Source organism: Ahaetulla prasina, chromosome 13 (genome assembly GCF_028640845.1).
Source record: "Ahaetulla prasina isolate Xishuangbanna chromosome 13, ASM2864084v1, whole genome shotgun sequence".
NCBI lineage: Eukaryota > Metazoa > Chordata > Lepidosauria > Squamata > Colubridae > Ahaetulla > Ahaetulla prasina.
This window is the reverse complement of record NC_080551.1, coordinates 17,969,134-17,990,029: the sequence shown is the minus strand read 5'-3', so window position 1 is coordinate 17,990,029 and position 20,896 is coordinate 17,969,134. Positions and strand designations below refer to the sequence as shown.

Below are 20,896 nucleotides of genomic sequence, written 5' to 3'. Positions count from 1 at the left end.
GCTAGACCCCTCCCCCTCCTCCACAGCATGTGAGCCTGAGGAAGGTTTATTTCCAACAGCTGCTGATTGGAGTGACCCTCGCATCAGAAGGCTGGATAGGCGGAGGCAACAGAAGGAAGGGAGGGGCAGGCCTTAATGAGTGCTGAGTCATGGAGCCACACCCCATGGCCTATATAAAGGATCTGCTTTCTGGCAGTCTCTGAGTCAGGCAAAGTCGAACTTATCTTGCTGAAGTCACTTTCTGGTCTCCTGCCTGCTCTGAGGACTTTGCTAGGACTTTGGGCAGAGCTGCAGAGGCAAGCCTGATTCGGATTTCCCTGACCCGGCCGTCAGCGGAGGACTGGGACACGACACCTTTCTTGCCACAGTTGTTGAGTGAATCACTGCAATTGTTAAATTAGTCACAGGTTTGCTCAGTGAATCTGGCTTCCCCCATTGACTCTGCTTGTCAGAAGATCAATAAAAAACAGAACGGATAGAATCAAGATCACGTGAAGTGTTAATACCACTTTATAATGCCTTAGTAAGACCACACCTAGAATACTGCATCCAGTTTTGGTCGCCACGATGTAAAAAAGATGTTGAGACTCTAGAAAGAGTGCAGAGAAGAGCAACCAAGAGGATTAGGGGACTGGAGGCTAAAACATATGAAGAACGGTTGCAAGAACTGGGTATGTCTAGTTTAATGAAAAGAAGGACAAGGGGAGACATGATAGCAGTCTTCCAATATCTCAGGGGTTGCCACAAAGAAGAGGGAGTCAAGCTATTCTCCAAAGCACCTGAGGGTAGAACAAGAAGCAATGGGTGGAAACTAATCAAGGAGAGAAGCAACTTAGAACTAAGGAGAAATTTTCTGATAGTTAGAACAATTAATCAGTGGAATAACTTGCCTCCAGAAGCTGTGAATGCTCCAACACTGGAAATTTTTAAGATGTTGGATAACCATTTGTCTGAAGTGGTGTAGGGTTTCCTGCCTAAGCAGGGGGTTGGACTAGAAGACCTCCAAGGTCCCTTCCAACTCTGTTATTCTATTCTATTTTATTCCATTCTAACATGATAAATCTGACAATACCACCCCACTCCCTGACATTGCCAAGAACCTCTGACCAATTTCAGATTAGCCGGGCCCAATATTTCAAGTGCAAATGGCTTAAACCAGAGGCTAATTCCCAGGCGCTCCATCCATAATTAGTTTAAAATACCAGTTCCATGTCCAAATGGCATGCAACCATCCGTCTTGTTTCATTTAGTTGCCAGCTAAAGGAAAGACTGGTTTTGACAAGTTATCACGTTCTTGGATGTTTACAGAATGGCAGGGTAATATTAGATGTCTTTTGTGTACTACCCTATAATCGATGTTCTGCTTTGTTAATGGTAAAATCTATAAAGATTTCTGAATGGAAGGGGAGGCTGTAATATATATATATATATATATATATATATATATATATATATATGTAGGTCTTTGGTTATTCGGGTTTTCTCCCGCGTAAAATTGGAAATGTCTTGGCGACGTTTTGACGAAGTCTCATTCGTCATCTTCAGGCTTCAGCTTCGTGCTTCCCAGAAGCATGAAGCTGAAGCCTGAAGATGACAAATGAGACTTCGTCAAACGCCGCCAAGACATTTCCAATTTTACGGGAGAAAACCCAATAACCAAAGACCTATATACAAACACCCGTGAAAACCTCAGAAAACAAATATATACATATATATATATAGGTCTTTGGTTATTCGGGTTTTCTCCTGCGTAAAATTGGAAGTGTCTTGGCGATGTTTCGACGAAGTCTCATTCCTCATCTTCAGGCTTCAGCTTCATGCTTCTGGGAGCACGGGCTGAAGCCTGAAGATGATGAATGAGACTTCGTCAAACGCCGCCAAGATACTTCCAATTTTACGGGAGAAAACCCAATAACCAAAGACCTACATACAAACACCAAAACCTCAGAAAACAAATATATATATATATATATATATATATATATATATATATATATATATATATATATATATATATATATATATATGTATGTATGTATGTATGTATGTATATATATATATGTATGTATGTATGTACATGTAAATGAGCAAAACCATCAGGAATGGTAACACCGAAAGGGCATATTGAGAAGAACCACAAACTTGTTAAGATTTTTTTTAAAATTGGAATAGATACAACCAGGGTGGGCTTCAGAAATTTCAGCAACGGGTTCTCTGTCCGGTTGCTGGGTGGGCGAGACCATGGTGGGTGTGGCTTAGTCAGCCTCCTGCACCACAGCGAGGGGGAGCATTTTTGCCTTCCCCAGGCTCTGGAGGCTTTCCTCGATCCTCTGGGAGGACGAAAACTGCCTCTCCTGTGCTCTGGAGGCCCTCTGGAGGCCCTGCACTTACCTCACATCCAAAATAGGCCGCGTGGAGACTCCTGGGAGGGGAGGGAGGGGAGGGGCCAGCCAGGGGTGGGATTTGGTGGTTCTCTGAACCAGTCATAACATTAGCTATGGGTTCTCCCCAACCCGTAGCAGCCCACCCACGGATACAACCTTACTTAAGGGGGAGTGCATTTTTTAAATTTTGCTTGGTTTTTGATGGTTCTGAGAGGAACATCTGGATCCAGTGCCCACCAAGCAGTGGTGAAATCCCATTTTTTTTACTACCAGTTCTGTGGGTGTGGCTTGGTGGGCATGGTGTGGCTTGGTGGGCATGGCAGGGGAAGGATACTGCAAAATCTCCATTCCCTCCACAATCCAGGGGAAGGATATTGCAAAATCTCCATTCCCTCCCACTCCAGGGGAAGGTTACTGCAAAATCCCCATTTTCTCCCGATCAGCTGGGACTCAGGAGGCAGAGAATAGATGGGGTTGGGGCCAGTCAGAGGCGGCATTTACCGGTTCTCCGAACTAGTCAAAATTTCCGCTACCGGTTCTCCAGAACCTGTCAGAACCTGCTGAAACCCACCTCTGAAGCATAGCCCCACCCCCCACAACTGGCCCCCAGGACGTATGTCAGTTTTGTCCACTGAAGTTAGAATTCCAAGAAGCAATTGGTGGAATCCTTCCACCCGCCTTCTTATTCCTTGCAACTAATAGGCCCAAATGTCTCCCTGCAAATTGATAAGCCGGACTGAAATACACCATTATTTAACGGTATCAAAATGCAAGTGTGCAAAATTGATATGAAAATATTTACCAAAGCAAGCAAGCGATCTAATTCAATAGAGCCGTAACTTGGCATTTTGCCTTTCAATAGCCCGTCATTATTCCTAGACAGATTTTTTTAAAAAGCCTGTGTCTTGAAACAGGCGAGTGTATTAGCGTTAAATCCTTAATTATACGGATAGCTGCGATGTTGAAAAAAGGGCATCTGAAAAGCTGGGGAGGAAATAGTGTGGCTTTTCTCGCGGCCAGCGGGCTCGCCACGAAAGGGTCTGGGCAATCCCCGCGCCAGACGGAGTGAGAAATGAATAAGCAGAGTCCAATTCTCCTCGGGGTGAGCGAGCCCCGAGCTAGCTCAAGACAAACTCTTTTATTAAGGTTAGTTAGGGGTGTGTTACAGAAGGTAAGCAGGGGAGGTTACATATTAGCATATATTCAACATGTGAACACGTGACTGCAAGCACATCTACAAGCCTATGATTTTGGGAGAAAGATCATGATTCTTGGGAGGAGTTTTACCATGAAGTGGTTCTTTGTTCTCCGCTTTTTGCCTACGTGGTACAGCAAACAGAAATACATCTTGAAACATCCTGACTACATACTAATAAATCTCATATAATTGTGTGTAACATAACATAACATAACATCAGAGTTGGAAGGGACCTTGGAGGCCTTCTAGTCCAACCCCCTGCCCAGGCAGGAAACCCTACACCATCTCAGTCAGATGGTTATCCAACATTTTCTTAAAAATTTCCAGTGTTGGAGCATTCACAACTTCTGAAGGCAAGTCGTTCCACTTATTAATTGTTCTAACTGTCAGGAAATTTCTCCTTAGTTCTAAGTTGCTTCTTTCCTTGATCAGTTTCCACCCATTGCTTCTTGTTCTACCCTCAGGTGCTCTGGAGAACAGCCCAACTCCCACTTCTCTGTGGCAGCCCCTGAGATATTGGAACACTGCTATCATGTCTCCCTAGTCCTTCTTTTGTTAAACTAGACATACCCAGTTCCTGCAACCGTTCTTCATATGTTTTATCCTCCAGTCCCTAATCATCTTTGTTGCTCTTCTCTGCACTCTTTCTAGAGTCTCAACATCTTTTTTACATCGTGGCGACCAAAACTGGATGCAATATTCCAAGTGTGGCCTTACCAAGGCATTATAAAGTGGTACTATCACCTCACGTGATCTTGATTCTATCCTCTGTTTATGCAGCCCAGAACTGTGTTGGCTTTTTAACAGCTGCTGCACACTGCTGGCTCATATCTAGATGGTTATCCACTAGGACTCCAAGATCCCTCTCACAGGTACTACTATTGAGCAAGGTACCACATATACGGTACTGGTGCATTTTGTTTTTGGCCTAAATGTAGAACCTTACTTTTTCACTGTTGAATTTCATTTTGTTAGATAGCGCCCAATGTTCAAGTCTGTCAAGATCTTTCTGTAACTTGAGCCTATCTTCTGGAGTGTTGGCTATTCCTGCCAGCTTGGTGTCATCTGCAAATTTGATGAGTTCCCCATCTATCCCCTCGTCCAAGTCATTGATGAAGATGTTGAAGAGTACTGGGCCTAAAACAGAGCCTTGGGGTACTCCACTGCATACTTCCCTCCATGTGGATGTAGTTCCGTTGAGGACTACACGTTGAGTGCGGTTGGTCAGCCAGTTACGAATCCATCTGGTGGTGGTGCTGTCTAACCCACATTTTTCTACTTTATCTAGTAGTAGGTTATGGTCTACTTTATCAAATGCTTTACTGAAGTCCAAGTAAATTATATCAACAGCATTCCTCTGGTCTACTAATTTTGTCATTTTGTCAAAGAATGCGATAAGATTAGTCTGGCATGATCTGTTTTTGACAAACCCATGTTGGCTTTTGGTTATTGGTTTGGTTATTGGTTGGTGTAGGAGCAAACTTCTTTGAAGCTCTGTGAAGCTGACCTTATCAGAGAAGGAATGTTCTGTGGCTATCTCTAAGGTGTTGATACATTTACTGGCAACCATCTTTGCAACCTTGGCATCAAACAGATTTCTGCTTACATGATAACAATTAGCCAGACTTACCTATGCTGATATTTTTGCACATAAGCAATTTCTCAAAACTTGCTCATGCTTATATTTGCACATAAGTAATTTTATAAACAGTTTCATAAAGGGGTTCATATGGCATAATATCGCAACAAAATAGCTAAGGAGTTTTGCTGTTTGCATGCTGCCAGTTTTTTTTTTTTCTTCTCCGTCACTTGGATAAGAATCTTTTTAAAAAAATGTTTAAATTAAATTTTGTACTCCTTTTACGGAATCCTCTAGGTGTGAATTGTGGGACTCACACAAGGGTGGCTTTAATAAATCAAATAAATGAATGAATCTTTTTCCTACCGCCTCTCCCCCATCAAAGCAGAGTTGGGGGAGGTAGAGGCCAGCCCAAACCATTTCCCTTTCTCTTTTTTCGACCATGCCCCCCCCCCCGACATTCCTGCCTTGTTTATGACATGTGGACTTCAACTCCCAGAATTCCTCAGCCAGGGCATGCTGGCTGAGGAATTCTGGGAGTTGAAGTCCACACGTCGTAAAGTTGTCAAGGTTGGAGACCCCCCTGGACCTTTCTGATTGTTTCCTGATTGCTTATTTGTACCCTATGACTATCAGTAAGTGTTGTACCTTAGAATTCTTGATGAAGGTGTCTTTTCTTTTATGTGCACTGAGACATATGCATCAAGACAAATTCCTTGTGTGTCCAATCACACTTGGCCAATAAAATTCTATTCTATTCTATTCTATTCTATTCTATTCTATTCTATTCTATTCTATTCTATTCCAGATTGTTTCCCGATTGCTTATTTGTACCCTATGACTATCCTTAAGTGTTGTACCTTATGATTCTTGATGAAGGTATCTTTTCTTTTATGTACACTGAGAGCTTATGCACCAAGACTAATTCCTTGTGTGTCCAATCACACTTGGCCAATAAAAATTCTATTCTATTCTATTCTATTCTATACTATACTATACTATACTATTTTATTCCAGAGTTTCCTGATTGCTTATTTGTACCCTATGGCTTTCATTAAGTGTTGTACCTTATGATTCTTGATGAACGTATCTTTTCTTTTATGTACACAAAGAGCATACGCACCAAGACTAATTCCTTGTGTGTCCAATCACACTTGGCCAATAAAATTCTATTCTATTCTGATAAGATAAAATACTGGTTCCAGAATGATTACTCAGAAATTAATTGATTAAAATACTTGATTGCAGTTAGATGATAAAATGGATGATGAAATAAGTTAATGATAGATAATTGTTGTTTGCACAAAAAATGTAACTCACACACCAACACATTGTATTGAAATTTGAATGGAAGATGTTTTTATGTTTGTATTTAAAAAAAAAAAAAAAGAAAAATTTTCAAAAAAAAAATTAATTCTATTCTATTCTATTCTATTCTATTCTATTCTATTCTATTCTATTCTATTCTATTCTTCCCTGTCTAACCAACCCAACCATCATTGAGTTTACAGTTTACATTGTGTGTTTGCTTATCTTCATTTTTCAACTCAGGCTGAGAATCTTTATTTTATTTATTTATTTTATTTTGTCACAACAGTATACATAAACATAATATATAAGCAAAAGTATGCAAAACTATATTAATTTGATATAATGAAAGGGAACAATAGGACAGGAACGATAGGCACTTTTGTGCTCTTATGCACGCCCCTTATAGACCTCTTAGGAATGGGGTGAGGTCAATAGTAGACAGTTTTTGGTTGAAGTTTTTGGGATTGTGAGTAGAGACTATAGAGTCAGGTAGTGCGTTCCAAGCGTTAACAACTCTGTTACAGAAGTCATCTTTTCTGCAATCAAGATTGAAGCGGTTAACATTAAGTTTGAATCTATTGTTTGCTCTTGTATTATGGCGATTGAAGCTGAAGTCGTCTTTAACAGGAAGGACATTGCATCTTCTACACTACAGCACCACTCAGGCCAAAGGTTCCTTCCGAGTCTGCTGCCTTCAGCTAAGACAGGCTTGCCAACCTCTACAAGATCACCAAAGTTTAAGACTTCGAAGAATCGTTGTGTAACAACCAACCCAACAAGAATGCAAGTCGTGCGCCCTTGCATTCCATGTTGAATCCCAACATGAAAAGAAGCTCGTCTGACACCACATAGGCTTTAGTTGAACCCCTTCTCGCCTCGCCTCGCCATGTTTCTCTTCCCCGACAAAGAACTCTGAAGGACCCGAAAGCTTGCAGAGGTTTTTTGGGGTTTTTTTCCCCCTGCGCCAAATTCCGCCGTCGCTGCCAGCCCTGGTCGGCTGATCTCGCGCCGTTTCCCAAAGTATTTTCTTTCCAGGATTTTAAGCCTCCCTCCCTCTCTGGCCCCCGAGCCCGACAAGGCCTTCCCAGCGGATTCACATGATACCCCCGCAGCCCCCGAGACCGGTCGCCTGCCTGCCTGCCAGTCCGCCCGCCCTGCCCAACGCGCGGTTCCAGCCTTGCAAGATGTATCCAGCTCAGCGTCACCCCAAAAGCCGCCCGGCTCCCTGCGTGGTCGCCCTGGGTTTGGGGCTGCTTTGGGGGACCGGAGGTTTTGCAGGGGGGCTGCCTTTGCCCGGAGCGAGCGCTCAGCACCTCCGCCAAGATCCAGGTAAGGCCCGGCAAGTTTCCCTTCCCTTTTTGGAGCTGCCCCTCCGTGTCCTCTGCGCGCACTGCCCCGGGAAACGGGGTCCTTTGGAAGGGGGGAGAGGGGACGGTTCCCCTCTTCTGGACTCGTTTACTTGTGACTTAAGTTATACTCGGTGCAGCCCAGTTGCTCTCCGATAGGTTCTTGCAGGCACAGGAAATGAATTAGGAGGATGAAGGTGATATAATCCTATATATAATCCTATATATCTATATCTATATCTATCTATCCATCCATTTATTTATCCATCCATCTATCTGACTAAATTCTTCAGAACTAAAGAAGCTTCTTGGAGGAGGAGAAGGGAAACATTTTCCAGGAAATTAATTAAATTAAATTAATTGCAATAATACTAGAGCAACTAATAGATTTAAACTTAATGTCAACCGCTTTAATCTAGATTGCAGAAAATATGACTTCTGTAACAGAATCATCAGTGCTTGGAACACTTTACCTGACTCTGTGGTCTCTTCCCATAATCCCAAAAGCTTTAACCAAAAACTTTCTACCATTGACCTCACCCCATTCCTAAGAGGACCATAAGGGGCGTGCATAAGCGCACAAACGTGCCTACCGTTCCTGTCCTATTGTTTTTCTTTTCTTCTACCTATATATATATATGCTTATACCTCCTTATATTTACCCATATATGTGTTTATATACTATATAATCTTTTTTTGTATGATACCTACATATATTGTTGTGACAAAATAAATAAATAAATAAAAAACCCAAGGAAGTCCAGTTGCCTTTTGGGAAAGCACCTTTGGTACAACCGTGACCTGTAGCATTTAGAATCTATCTATTCTCTAGGACTGACCGGTTGGATCGCCTTGCAGTCCAAGGGACTCGCAGGAGTCTTCTCCAGCACCAGAGTTCAAAGGCCCCAATTCTTTGGCGCTCAGCCTTCCTTATGGTCCAAGCTTCACAGCCATCCATTGCAACTGGGAAAACCATAGCTTTGACTAAACACACTTTTGTTGGCAGGGTGATGCCTCTGCTTTTTAGGAGTGTCTAGATTTGCCATAGTTTTCCTCCCCAACTCTGTTACTGTTACCTGAATTAGATGAGAGTACATCAGTAAAGATAAATACATTTGTGGGAGGGCGGGGGCGGGAGCCATGCACTTTATTTATTTATTTTTTAAGCGAAGTCTTTTTTAAGCTATTTCTTCCAGAAAAGAAGGAGGAGACCATCCTTGTCGTTTCTGCCTTTGCTCACCGGTTCTTCAAAGTGAATCTACTAAGGCAGCTGAGATGTGCTTCTTATGAAATTAGGATTTCCTGACTTGTTTTACAGAAAACAAAAGCCGATGTGTTCTCTCCCCATCGTCGGAATTCCCTGATGGTTTTTTCACACCGCAAGAACGAGTAGAAGGCGGCATCGTGATCTATTTTATCATCATTTTTTACATGTTCCTGGCGGTGGCCATTGTCTGCGATGACTACTTCCTCCCCGCGTTGGAGATGATCAGTCATAGTAAGCCTGTCCTAGGCTATCTTAACCCAGGGGTGAAATCTAAAAATTTTCCCTACCGGTTCTGTGGGTGTGGCTTAAATGGTGGGCGTGGTTTGGTGGTCAGGTGACCCGGTGGGCGTGGCCAATAACAATAGATAATAAAAATAATAAACAAAGTACACAAAACAATAAGAGGTACCAAAAACCAGCTTTCACACTTTACACACACGCAACACAACACAGCACAACTGACTCACACACAATGTAAAAGCCAGCTGCACCTCACCCAAAATGGCCCCTGCAACAAGCAGGAACCTCACACGGCCACAAAAAGCTCAAAAACCAACTTTCACATTTTAAACACACACAACACAACACAACTGAATCACACACAATGTAAAAGCCAGCCGCACCTCACCCAAAATGGTCCTTGCAACAAGCAGGAACCTCACACGGCCACAAAAAGCTCAAAAACCAACTTTCACATTTTAAACACACACAACACAACACGACTGAATCACACACAATGTAAAAGCCAGCCGCACCTCACCCAAAATGGCCCCCGCAACAAGCAGAAACCTCACACGGCCACAAAAAGCTCAAAAACCAACCTTCACACTTTACACACACACAACACAACACAACTGACTCACACACAATGTAAAAGCAGCTGCACCTCACCCAAAATGGCCCCTGCAACAAGCAGGAACCTCACACAGCCACAAAAAGCTCCCAAAATTCCCGAATTGCTGTTCGAGACAATTCTGTGCACAAGGCAACTGCCGTTTAGGAAAAGTTAGGCAGTGTTTTGTGGCTTATTGTAGGGGAAAAGGATCTCGAAGCCCGGAGCATTCTGTCTGGCGAAAGAATTCAAGGATTATCTCTTGGGCTTGATCAGTACTGAACAAATGGCCTCCTTTGTAAAGTCGGAGCACTGGGACCATATTCATCTCCTCGGCAGATAAAAAGGATTTGGGGAAGCAAAGAAATGTGTTCTGGACGAAGCTAAGAATTTCTAAGAATATTGGCAGCATCCACATAATGGGCCAGCCGAGCCGTGACTAACTCCTTTGTTCATTATTTCAATTTATATGGTCATTCACTTCAAATATATGCAGGCAGTGTGCGTAATTTACCACATTTAAAAAACTATATAAATCAATATAAAAAAAAACATGGTTAACCATGGTTAACCGAGTTCTCCCTCATCGGACCAGGTTTGTATGTACAGTGACCGGATACATTGAACACATGGAGTTGGCTCTCACAATGTGCTAGGCTAAAATGTGGTTGATGCTAAAAATTAAAATTCCAGTCTGCTTTTCTTTGCAATGAATTTCTAGAATATTTCTGGCTAGGAGAACTGGCCAGCCGTGGTGGATGAGAAAACCTGGTTTACTCTAAAATGGTTTAAACACAAACTTATTGAAGAGTGAGCCAGATCTGTGTAACATATTGAGTTTACAGATCACAGGGAGTGAATTCATACCATACATTAAATCATACCTGAAGTGATTTGACTTTGTATTGCTATCTCAGCTTTTTTTGACACACACATATTCTTCACCAATATCCCTGCTCACTTCCCTTCATACTTTTCAAATTTGAAATTTGAAAATAAAATAAATAAAATACTCCCTTTACATGACTGGGTGTATTTTCATGGTTTTTCAACCACAGTTATTGACTACAATTTTCCCTTCCTCCAATGAATGGCCTTTAGGCTGATTCTATCTATCTATCTATCTATCTATCTATCTATCTATCTATCTATCTATCTATCTATCTGTCATCTATCATCTATCCATCATCTATGTCTACCTATCTATCCATCCTCTATATCTATCTATCTATCTATCTATCTATCTATCTATCTATCTATCTATCTATCTATCTAATATCTCTATCTCTTAATTTAATATCCATCTATCATCTCTATATCTATCTATCTGTCTATTTATCTATCTATCTACCTATCTACCTATCTACCTGTCATCTATCATCTATCCATCATCTATCTCTACCTATCTATCCGTCCTCTATATCTATCTATCTATCTATCATCTATCATCTATCCGTCATCTATCTCTACCTATCTATCCATCCTCTATATCTATCTATCTATCTATCTTATCTATCTATCTATCTATCTATCTATCTATCTAATATCTCTATCTCTTAATTTAATATCCATCTATCATCTCTATATCTATCTATCTATCTATCTATCTATCTATCTATCTATCTATCTATCTATCTATCTATCTATCTGTCACCTCCTATCATCTATCCGTCATCTATCTCTATCTATCCATCCTCTATCATCTATCTATCTATCTATCTATCTATCTATCTATCTATCTATCTATCTATCTATCTATGTATCTATCCAGTGGTGGGTTGCTACCGGTTCACCCCGGTTTGGGCAAATCAGTAGCAGCAGTGGCAGGAGGCTCCGCCCACCCACCTGGATGTCATCAAATACGGTCTCCACATGTGTAGAAGTGGCGTGTGCGTGAGCGAACTGGTAGCAAAAGTGAGTGAAACCCATCCCTCTATCTATCTATCTATCTATCTATCTATCTATCTATCTATCTATCTATCTATCTATCTATAGTATAACTATCATCGGTGGCTGTTTTTAGTCCTGTTATATCAATATCTTGTAAGCTGTCTGAAGCCATTGGAGAGTGAAGGGATATATGTAGAGGTAAGAAAAATAAATACAGAAATGAAAATATTGCTCCTTGATTTTTACCCATCCCTGAAGATTGCATGCCTCTTTTCTCTTGTCCCCATTGATCCCTACCTGTAGCTCTTGGCCTCTCTCAAGACGTGGCAGGAGCCACCTTCATGGCAGCTGGCAGTTCTGCTCCTGAATTAGTCACCACCTTTCTTGGTAAGCCATCCTTTAACCAGCACACAGTTCAGGCTTTGCAACAGCAAAAGTCAGCCCTATCAACCAAATGCTGCATTTTTTAGGCGTCTTTGTCACGAAGGGAGATATCGGAGTCAGCACCATCCTTGGCTCCGCCATCTACAATCTTCTCGGCATCTGCGCAGCCTGTGGACTCTTAGCTGGCATGGTGCGTGCGCTCTTTTATGATTCTGCCTTCCACTTAACTGCAAAGGGAAATTAATTGGGGGGTCCAATTGGCGGTACTTCCCAGGTAGGATGTTATCGATCGGAGATAACCCCTCCAAAAAAGCTTAGCGTAATAAGTTACTGAGATCTTGGTACTTTTAGAAAGTTGATAGAGAGGAACGTACATCCTATAATGAGTTGTATCCAATAATTTCCATATTGCAGATGGAAATATCTTAGGTTAAGTAGAATGAAGTTGCTTGCTGGGCGTGTTGACATTTTTAAGACATTCTCGGATGAAATTTGAAACACGTCAACCGAAGACTGGCTGATGGTAGTCATGAAGATCAGTGGCTATTAAGTCTTCACGCTGGTGGGACTGCCTCTGCAGGCCATCTGCTGGGAGATGGTGGGCTTCCATCTGTACTTAGTTGGTCCCTGGGAGAATGCATAGCTGGACTGGATGGGTCAAGGTCCAATCCAACAGGGTACTTGTGTTCTTGAAGCACCCATTTGTTACGAAGGCTTGAAAAAGCTCACGTAATCCAAACGTTGTGTTGTCTGAATTGTATTCTCTAGGTTTCACACTTGACTTGCTGGCCATTGTTCAGAGATTGCTTGGCTTACATTATTAGTGCGGGGGCCGTTCTTGCCATGATTGTGGACAACCAAGTTTATTGGTAAGTGTTCCCTGAAAGTACCACTCCCGCTTATTTTATTCAGGTGAAACAGCACAGGAAGAACTGGCTGCTCATCTATGCATTGCAGATCTTTTAGATGTCTCTCTCTCTTTTTTTTTTTTGCTTTTCCACACTAACTTTAGAATAGAATAAAAAAAAATTTTTTATTGGCCAAGTGTGATTGGACACACAAGGAATTTGTCTTGGTGCATATGCTCTCAGTGTGCATGATTAAGGTGCATGATTGGCTGGTTTCATAAGTGGATTGATTGGTTGTTTACACTTAATAATAATAATAATAATAATAATAATAATAATAATAATAATAATAATAATAATAATTTAATTTGTATATCGCCCTTCTCCCGAAGGACTCAGGCAGATAAAATAAAAACGATACATTTCAATAAAAACAATATTTAAAAAACTTATTCCAATAGCCTAAATTTAAAGGCACACTTTAAATATTTGGGGAAAAGGCGGTTCTGGGTTCTTACAGTGAGTTGAGCAGCATACAGTAGTGAACAAAATTGTGGAAACCTTTTGGGGAAAGTGTATTTTTGAGGTTTGATGGCTAATAACACCACTTTTTTGTTGGGGGGGGGACTTTCAAGATAATCCTATTCCATTGGTGGAATGGCCTGGGAATAGCCCAGACCTTAATCCAATTGAAAATCTATGGAGCCGACTAAAGAAACTTGTTAGTCAGAAACGACCCAGCAATAAAACCCAGTTAATAGAAGCAATCCTTCAATCTTGGTTTCACATTAGAACAGCTGCAGAACTCAAAGACTTGGTTCACTCCATGGGAAGGCGTTGTAAAGCCATAATTTATGCTGAAGGTTACCCAACTAAGTATTAACTGACATAGTGATAATTTTTGTATATCTTGTTTTTTCTATGGTGATAATTTTTGTATATCTTGTTTTTTCTACGTGTTTCACCTTGGTTCTTTATACCCTAACTGCTATTCTAATAGCAAATCCTTCATAAAAGTTATTGCATTACATTACATTCTTGATTATCTTTCCATCGATATATAATTTTAGAGTACTACTCCCCAAAAAAAGTGGTGCTATTAGCTAGTTTTAGAAAATACACTTTTCCCGTAAGGTTTGCACAATTTTGGCCACTACTGTATACATTTAATGCTTAATTGATTTCTGCACGGAAACGCTTTTCAAGCATTATTTAGTCACCCATGTTCATTAGAGACAAACTGCTGGAATTCTTTGCTTTGAGAAGTGGCAATCCAGCATGTGGAGTGAACATGAACTCTAGATCCTGTGAGCAGCCAGCTCCCAAGCAGGCACTAGAGCAGTGGTTCTCAACCTTTATAGTGCTGCGACCCCTTTAATACAATTTCCCATGAGGTGGCGACCCCAACCATAAAATTATTTCCGTTTTGAATTTATGGCGCCTGAAGCCGTATTGGCTAGCGATCTGAACTGCTTGCGATTGCCTTGAGGACGGAGGCATTAAAGCGAAGACTCCTCCCCTATTAAGTTTATCGCGCCTGAAGCCAGATTAGGCTAGCGATTGGGAGTGATTGCAGCTGGCTTGAGAGGGAGACATCAGAGCAAAGATTTCTCTCTTTTTTAATTCATCGCGCCTGAAGCTGAATTCGGCTAGCGATTTGAAGAGCCTGCAGCTGGCTTGTGGAGTCAACCATTGGAGCACGATTCTCCGACTCGCAAGTATACTTCCCATATTTCTGATGGTCTTAGGTGACCCCTGGCAAATCATCATTCGACCCCCAACGGGGTCGCGACCCACAGGTTGAGAACCGCTGCACTAGAGCAAGTCACCGTACTACACAGAGAGGTTATCAGCTCTTTATTCAGACAGCTATTTTAGCAAGAGCCTAGTTTTTCATGCCATGCCTCTGCAGTTGAGGGCCTGAATCATCATGAATGGTTTTTTTATGAGATGAATTCATTGCCACACAGAATTATTCTCCAACCACAAATGCAACCTGTGTTATCTCTTGCATTTTGGGTCACGCTGGTGGATGTTTGAGAGGAGACTCTGTGGTCTCTTCTCAAAGTCCCCAAAGCTTCAACCAAAAACTGTCTACTATTGACCTCACCCCTTTCCTAAGAGGTCTATAAGGGGCGTGCATAAGAGCACAAACGTGCCTACCGTTTCTGTCCTACTGTTGCTTAATGCTTATACTTATGTATGGTGTTATGACAAATAAATAAAATGTTTGGAGACGCAGTGAAAATGCAAAGCAAACGTTCTAGTGAAATCTGCCAGTTTCTGATGCAGAATCTGGTAAGAGCCTGATAAGACTTTTGACTTCTTCTGGTCACTCGTATCTCAAGAAACAAAGACTGTAGTTGGAGCTAGGCAGTTTTTGTTCAATATAACAATGTGTATTGCTATGAAAAAGTCCCAAATTCGAGCCGTACAATCTGCGGGAACAGCTGGAAAATACTCATGTACTGAATTCAAGAAAAAATTGCTAGTGCAATGGGAAAATGTAAGGAGAGTTTTTCCCCCCCATGCCATCACTCTGTTAAACAACTAATTCCCACAACACTGTCAAACTATCTAAAAGAGCAGTATTGTCATCATTATTCTCATCTTCCCTATTATCTATCTCTTTTATTTTACGACTATAACTTTGTTGCTTATCACTATTACGCACCGGAAACAAATTCCTTGTGCGTGTAATCACGAATTTATATGCAACAGAGGTGGGTTTCAGCAGGTTCTGACCAGTTCTGGAAAACCGGTAGCGGAAATTTTGAGTAGTTCAGAGAACCGGTAGTAAAAATTCTGACTGGCCCCGCCCCCATCTATTCTCTGCCTCCCGAGTCCCAGCTGATTGGGAGGAAATGGGGATTTTGCAGTAACCTTCCCCTGGATTGGGGAGGGAATGGAGATTTTACAGTATCTTTCTCCTGGATTGGGGAGGAAATGGGGATTTTGCAGTAACCTTCCCCTGGATTGGGAAAGGAATGGAGATTTTACAGTATCTTTCCCCTGCCAGGCCTACCAAGCCACACCCACCAAGCCATGCTACACCCACCAAGCCACACCCACAGAACCGGTAGTAAAAAAAATTTGAAACCCACCACTGATATGCAAGATACATTGACTTGCTTCACACAAGGATCTTCTCACGGCTGGTGACTGGACCAGCTGTAACTGGCTAGGTTTGCCTGTCACATCCAACCAAAGTGGGTGGTTTCACACAACCTGCTAAGCCCACATTGACGCAAAGTTTTTACTTTGTCTTAGGTATGAATGTGCTTCACTCCTGTTAATATATGGAATCTATGTTTTAGTACTCTGCTTTGACATTAAAATCAACCAATATTTCATGAGCAAGTGTAGTCCTTGTTGCACCTGCTTCTTGCTGGCCACGGAAGGGGCTGAGGACCAGCCGCTGTCTGGATGGAGGGACGAGACTCAACCTCTCGTTCGGCGACAATCGAGACCAGACAATGACATTTTTCATGAGTCTGATTACACACAACTTTCAGCAAGCTTACACGGACTTGATACCATTTCTGAAGGTATTTTTTTAACCTCTTTAAAAACTGTTACAAGAACTGCTAAGATTTATCTTTTTGGAATCCTAACCCCCAAATTACAAAGCATGTAGTATCTTTTTTTTTATTCTTCATATTTTTCAAATGCTGGAAGTAAAGTTTAGATACAAAGGTACCTAAGCATCTGTAAAGTGTATTGAGACTATGTGATGACTAGTTTGCAAAAAGGTTGTGATTAAGTATACAACTCCCCAGTCCAAGACATTGGCTCCCGAGAGATCTGTGGGGCAAGCCAAGGACAAATATCGTATTTTTCAGAATATAAGACACAATTTTCCCCCCTAAAAGAGGGTGAAAATTTGTGTGCATCTTATACACCAAATGTAGCCCCGCTTTCCCGCCGGCCCCCACCCTTTGCCTCCCAGCAATTTGCCTCCTTGCAGCAAATAGCCCATTTCAGTTTCAGCTTCAGCATAGCCTGGTTAGCACAGGCAGCTGATGGTCAGTTGGATCAGCCTCCCGACCATCAGCTGTTTCAGGCTGCAGGGATTGCCATTGCTTATTGCCACCTCCCTGCACCCCATTTTGCTGTTTGCTGCAAGGAAGCAAATTGCTAGGAGGCAGTTTTTTTTCCCCTTGTGCTAATCAGGCTGTGCTGAAAATGAAATAGGCTGTTTACTGCAAGGAGGCAAATTGCTGGGAGGCAGAGCCAGATTTTTTTTTCTTGCTTTCCTCCCCAAAAAAGATAGGTCTTATACTCCGAAAAATACAGTACCTAATTTTTGCTTTGTTGTTAAATTTCTAGGATGCCTTTACATACAAGCTTCAAATTTTCAGATATTTATCTAGAGAAAAAAAATAATGGAATAAAGCCCTATATATTTATAATAAAGACAGCTTTGTAAAGAACTAAAAATAGCTACATTATCAGGAAAATGGTATATGTGTGTATGTATGTATATTAAGCATCAGGATCTCTTTGCTTAAATGATTCTTTTCATCGGGCAGATCCCCCGAGCATGTTTACCATACCTGAAGCAGATCTGAAGAGAATTCTGTGGGTGCTTGCCCTTCCCATCATCACTCTACTATATTTGACGATTCCAGACTGTAGAAAACCCTTTTGGAAAAAGTGGTTCATGCTTTCTTTCTTCATGTCGGCAGTGTGGATTTCTGCTTTTACCTACATTCTCGTATGGATGGTGACCATAGTGGGTAGGTTTACAGTGAGCTAGTTTGATTAGCCTGCCTGCTCCAACCAACACATTAACGGCATCTCAAAATACAAAACTTGATTACAGGCGATACTATTGCAGAGATCACATGTAAGACTGCAGATTAGAGTGGGAAGAATTAATGTCCAATATTCACACGATACTGAGGGATGTGTACGTAACTAGAACAGCCAAGGGTATGTCTCTTTTAAAAATATCACTTGAGGGTTGTGTCTCAAAATGTATGACCATTTTAAATGTGTAGCTCCTGGCTTAGGTAACCTACACCTGAAAGGTTTTACCTGAGCATCTAATGCAAAACATGGCAGGGATGGACACCTGCGTAAGGTAAAACCATTCTAATACAAGGATGATGTAAAAGGAAATGAAACCTAGAATCCCTCAGACTGGTTTAAGAGTATGGCCTATAAAAGAGCGAATCTGGGAAGGAAATGTTTTATGCTAATAAAGAAGAAACTGACTTGCCAAATATCAGACCGTGGCATATTTTGACTCTGCGTTCCTGAATAAGCCACAATGGCTGGGTTACTGAAATAAAAGACACTAAAGCTTAGAACAGTGCACAAACTGTTTTCTTCCAGCCCAGCATTTGTCAAACTGACAGTCACAGATTCTTTTCCATAATCCCCCATTTAATGTTTTCTCCTGTATGTTCAAGAGAAGGAACTAGAGTCCTTCCCCGTATCAGATGCCCTATCATACTGGGTTGCAGTCCTTGGCCCAAAGACCCAACACTTGCCTGCAATTACATTATCTTGAACAGGGGCAGTCAACCTTTTTATACCTACCGCCCACTTTTGTATCTCTGTTAGTAGTAAAATTTTCTAACTGCCCACCGGTTCCACAGTAATATGCCGTGTATCGTTGTCTGTGCATGCCTCTTGCGCATTGTGGATTGGGGTTGGGGGGGGGGGGCGCCGGCTACCAGCTCTGCTTGTCTGTTACAGCTGGGTGGTGTGGGGGGAGATGCGTGAGCTATTCTGGGACGAGGCTCTTTTGTTTGCGGCTGCACTATAGCGCCATTTAGTTCACTTACGTAATATGAACTAAACTTATGCGCAGGTGATACAAATAGTATATTTTCAGAAATTTAAATTGTCACGGGGAATTTTATAAAAACCTAATGAAAATGTTTTTAAATAATGCTATGAATTTTTTTTTAAAAAGTCAATTAAATAAAAATAAAGGAAAGTGCTTCAGTATTGGACAAAACCCCTACCGCCCACCATGAAAGCTGGAACACCCACTAGTGGGCGGTAGGGACCAGGTTGTCTACCACTGATCTAGAAGAAACCTATCCAAGGATGTCAAAACCACCCTTAGATTGTTTCTCATCTATCACCACGCGAGTGAAATTAATTCAAAACAAGTTGTTGGGTGATAAAATCGAGATTTTTGCCTTTAAAATGTGAGCCATTATTGCCTCTTTTCGAGTAAAAACTTGGTGCCTCACATGAAAATACGTATTTATAGCAGGGAAGGCTGTATTTCACCACTTTCTACAAATAAAATGTCTCCCCTGCTTTTCATCTGAATTTGGTTTTTAGAGAGCAGGCTCCAGACCCCTCTTCCTATGAGAATACAAGCATTTTTTCCAAGAGTGGATTATGGAGGGAGGTCAGTGCCTCATATGACTTCAAATAGCTCATGTGATAAAGATGCCAAAGTAACAGAAGGGATTAGGCTGGTTGTAGCTATTCTAAGGAAGGGCTGCGGCCGTAAACAATAGCAAGCTTCTCTGGAATTTGAAGGAAAGATTATATAGCTTTTCATAGTATTCAGTGACCAAGTTTTTCAAAGCTAAATAACTTCCTCTGTTCCACTCATGCAGTTTATCTGCTTTCAGAATAAAATTCTAGTCAGGTCATTTTAATTTAAAAATGCAATTCTCTAAAAATATTACGTACAATTGCTTCCCAGTTCATTCTCAAGGAAATGAGATATTTGCTTTTGGATTTTTCTGATTACAGGGGAAACCCTGCGTATTCCTGAAACTATAATGGGCCTTACGCTACTAGCAGCTGGAACCAGCATTCCAGATACGATTGCCAGTGTTCTCGTGGCTAAAAGAGGTAAGCCTTTTCCATCTGTTAAAACTATCATGGCGAAGTTGGTAACCATGTAACGAAATGGGACATCTTTTCCAGTTTTTGACATCTTTGACACCGACATCTGCTAAATTAATAAGCTGACTACATTCAGAAGTGCAAGCGGCTCTTCCAATTCTTTTACCTAATAATTACTGGGATGAGACCATTGCCTTTTGTTCTACTTGGGAAGTGAGTGGCCCCTGTTAGAAGACAAAACACTAATTTCACTCTATTTTGGATGACTGTCGTGCTGTCACTCTTAACATTGATCTGAAGGCATTTTCAGACTTAAGACCACAGATGACAGTCCTGTGGACAAGATGTAGCAAGTGTCTTTTAAACGTAAAATTGGGTCACTTTCTGTGAGCTGAGTGGTCATTTAGATTTGATTAATAAATAATGAAACACTACTACTGCAAACTTAAGGTTGTGACATGCTTAATATGTTCTATCTTGCAGGGAAAGGAGATATGGCCATGTCGAACATTGTAGGATCCAATGTGTTTGATTTATTGTGCTTGGGATTACCTTGGTTTATAAAAACCGCCTTTGTTGACCCATCAGGTCCTGTGCTGGTCAACAGCAGTGGACTGACTTATACAGCTATTTCTCTCATTTGTTCCATTGTTTTTATTTTTCTGGCTGTTCATCTGAATGGTTGGAAATTAGACAAAAAGCTGGGAGCCATTTCCCTTCTGATGTACTTAGCCTTTGCCACATTATCAATTCTGTATGAACTTGGAATCATAGGGAACAATCCTATAAAGAACTGTGGCAACTAATTTGTTTGGCTTTTGGTTGTGTGTAAATTCGCAATCATGGGGAATAAGGAATGGAAAGGGTCAATCTCTTCATTTCACCAAGAAATAAAAACTCCAACATCTCCATGAGCTGTAAAACTTATTTAGAGAAAAATCCACATCATGACATATTTTTTTAAAAAAAATCACGGTTAATGATGAATGCGATTCAAGAATTAATAAAAGCAGCAGCAACTACTAAAGCTTG

At 41.3% G+C, this 20,896-nt stretch overlaps 1 protein-coding gene across 2 annotated transcripts; it reads left to right on the top strand.

The window, feature by feature from the left end:
• The first annotated feature begins 7,068 nt into the window (after positions 1–7,068).
• On the top strand, positions 7,069–20,773 carry SLC24A5 (solute carrier family 24 member 5). Of its 2 annotated transcripts, XM_058156080.1 has the most exons (9): positions 7,078–7,801; positions 9,137–9,316; positions 12,111–12,194; positions 12,278–12,381; positions 12,960–13,060; positions 16,310–16,587; positions 17,572–17,778; positions 19,769–19,870; positions 20,348–20,773. In XM_058156080.1, the coding sequence occupies exons 1-9, from the start codon at positions 7,570–7,572 to the stop codon at positions 20,668–20,670; spliced, it is 1,611 nt and encodes a 536-aa protein (XP_058012063.1). In that variant the 5' UTR covers positions 7,078–7,569; the 3' UTR covers positions 20,671–20,773. The 2 variants fall into 2 exon arrangements, with proteins under 2 accessions (XP_058012064.1, XP_058012063.1); XM_058156081.1 differs by lacking the exon at positions 9,137–9,316 and having other exon boundaries at positions 7,069–7,801.
• Positions 20,774–20,896: the final 123 nt, after the last annotated feature.

Bases quoted from the DNA above. Each gene is read 5' to 3' on its own strand.
- SLC24A5 (XM_058156080.1), top strand. From the start codon at position 7,570: ATGATACCCCCGCAGCCCCCGAGACCGGTCGCCTGCCTGCCTGCCAGT. The intron at 9,317-12,110 runs GTAAGCCTGTCC...CCCTACCTGTAG, and splicing joins GTTGGAGATGATCAGTCATA to CTCTTGGCCTCTCTCAAGAC. The intron at 16,588-17,571 runs GTATTTTTTTAA...TTCATCGGGCAG, and splicing joins ACTTGATACCATTTCTGAAG to ATCCCCCGAGCATGTTTACC.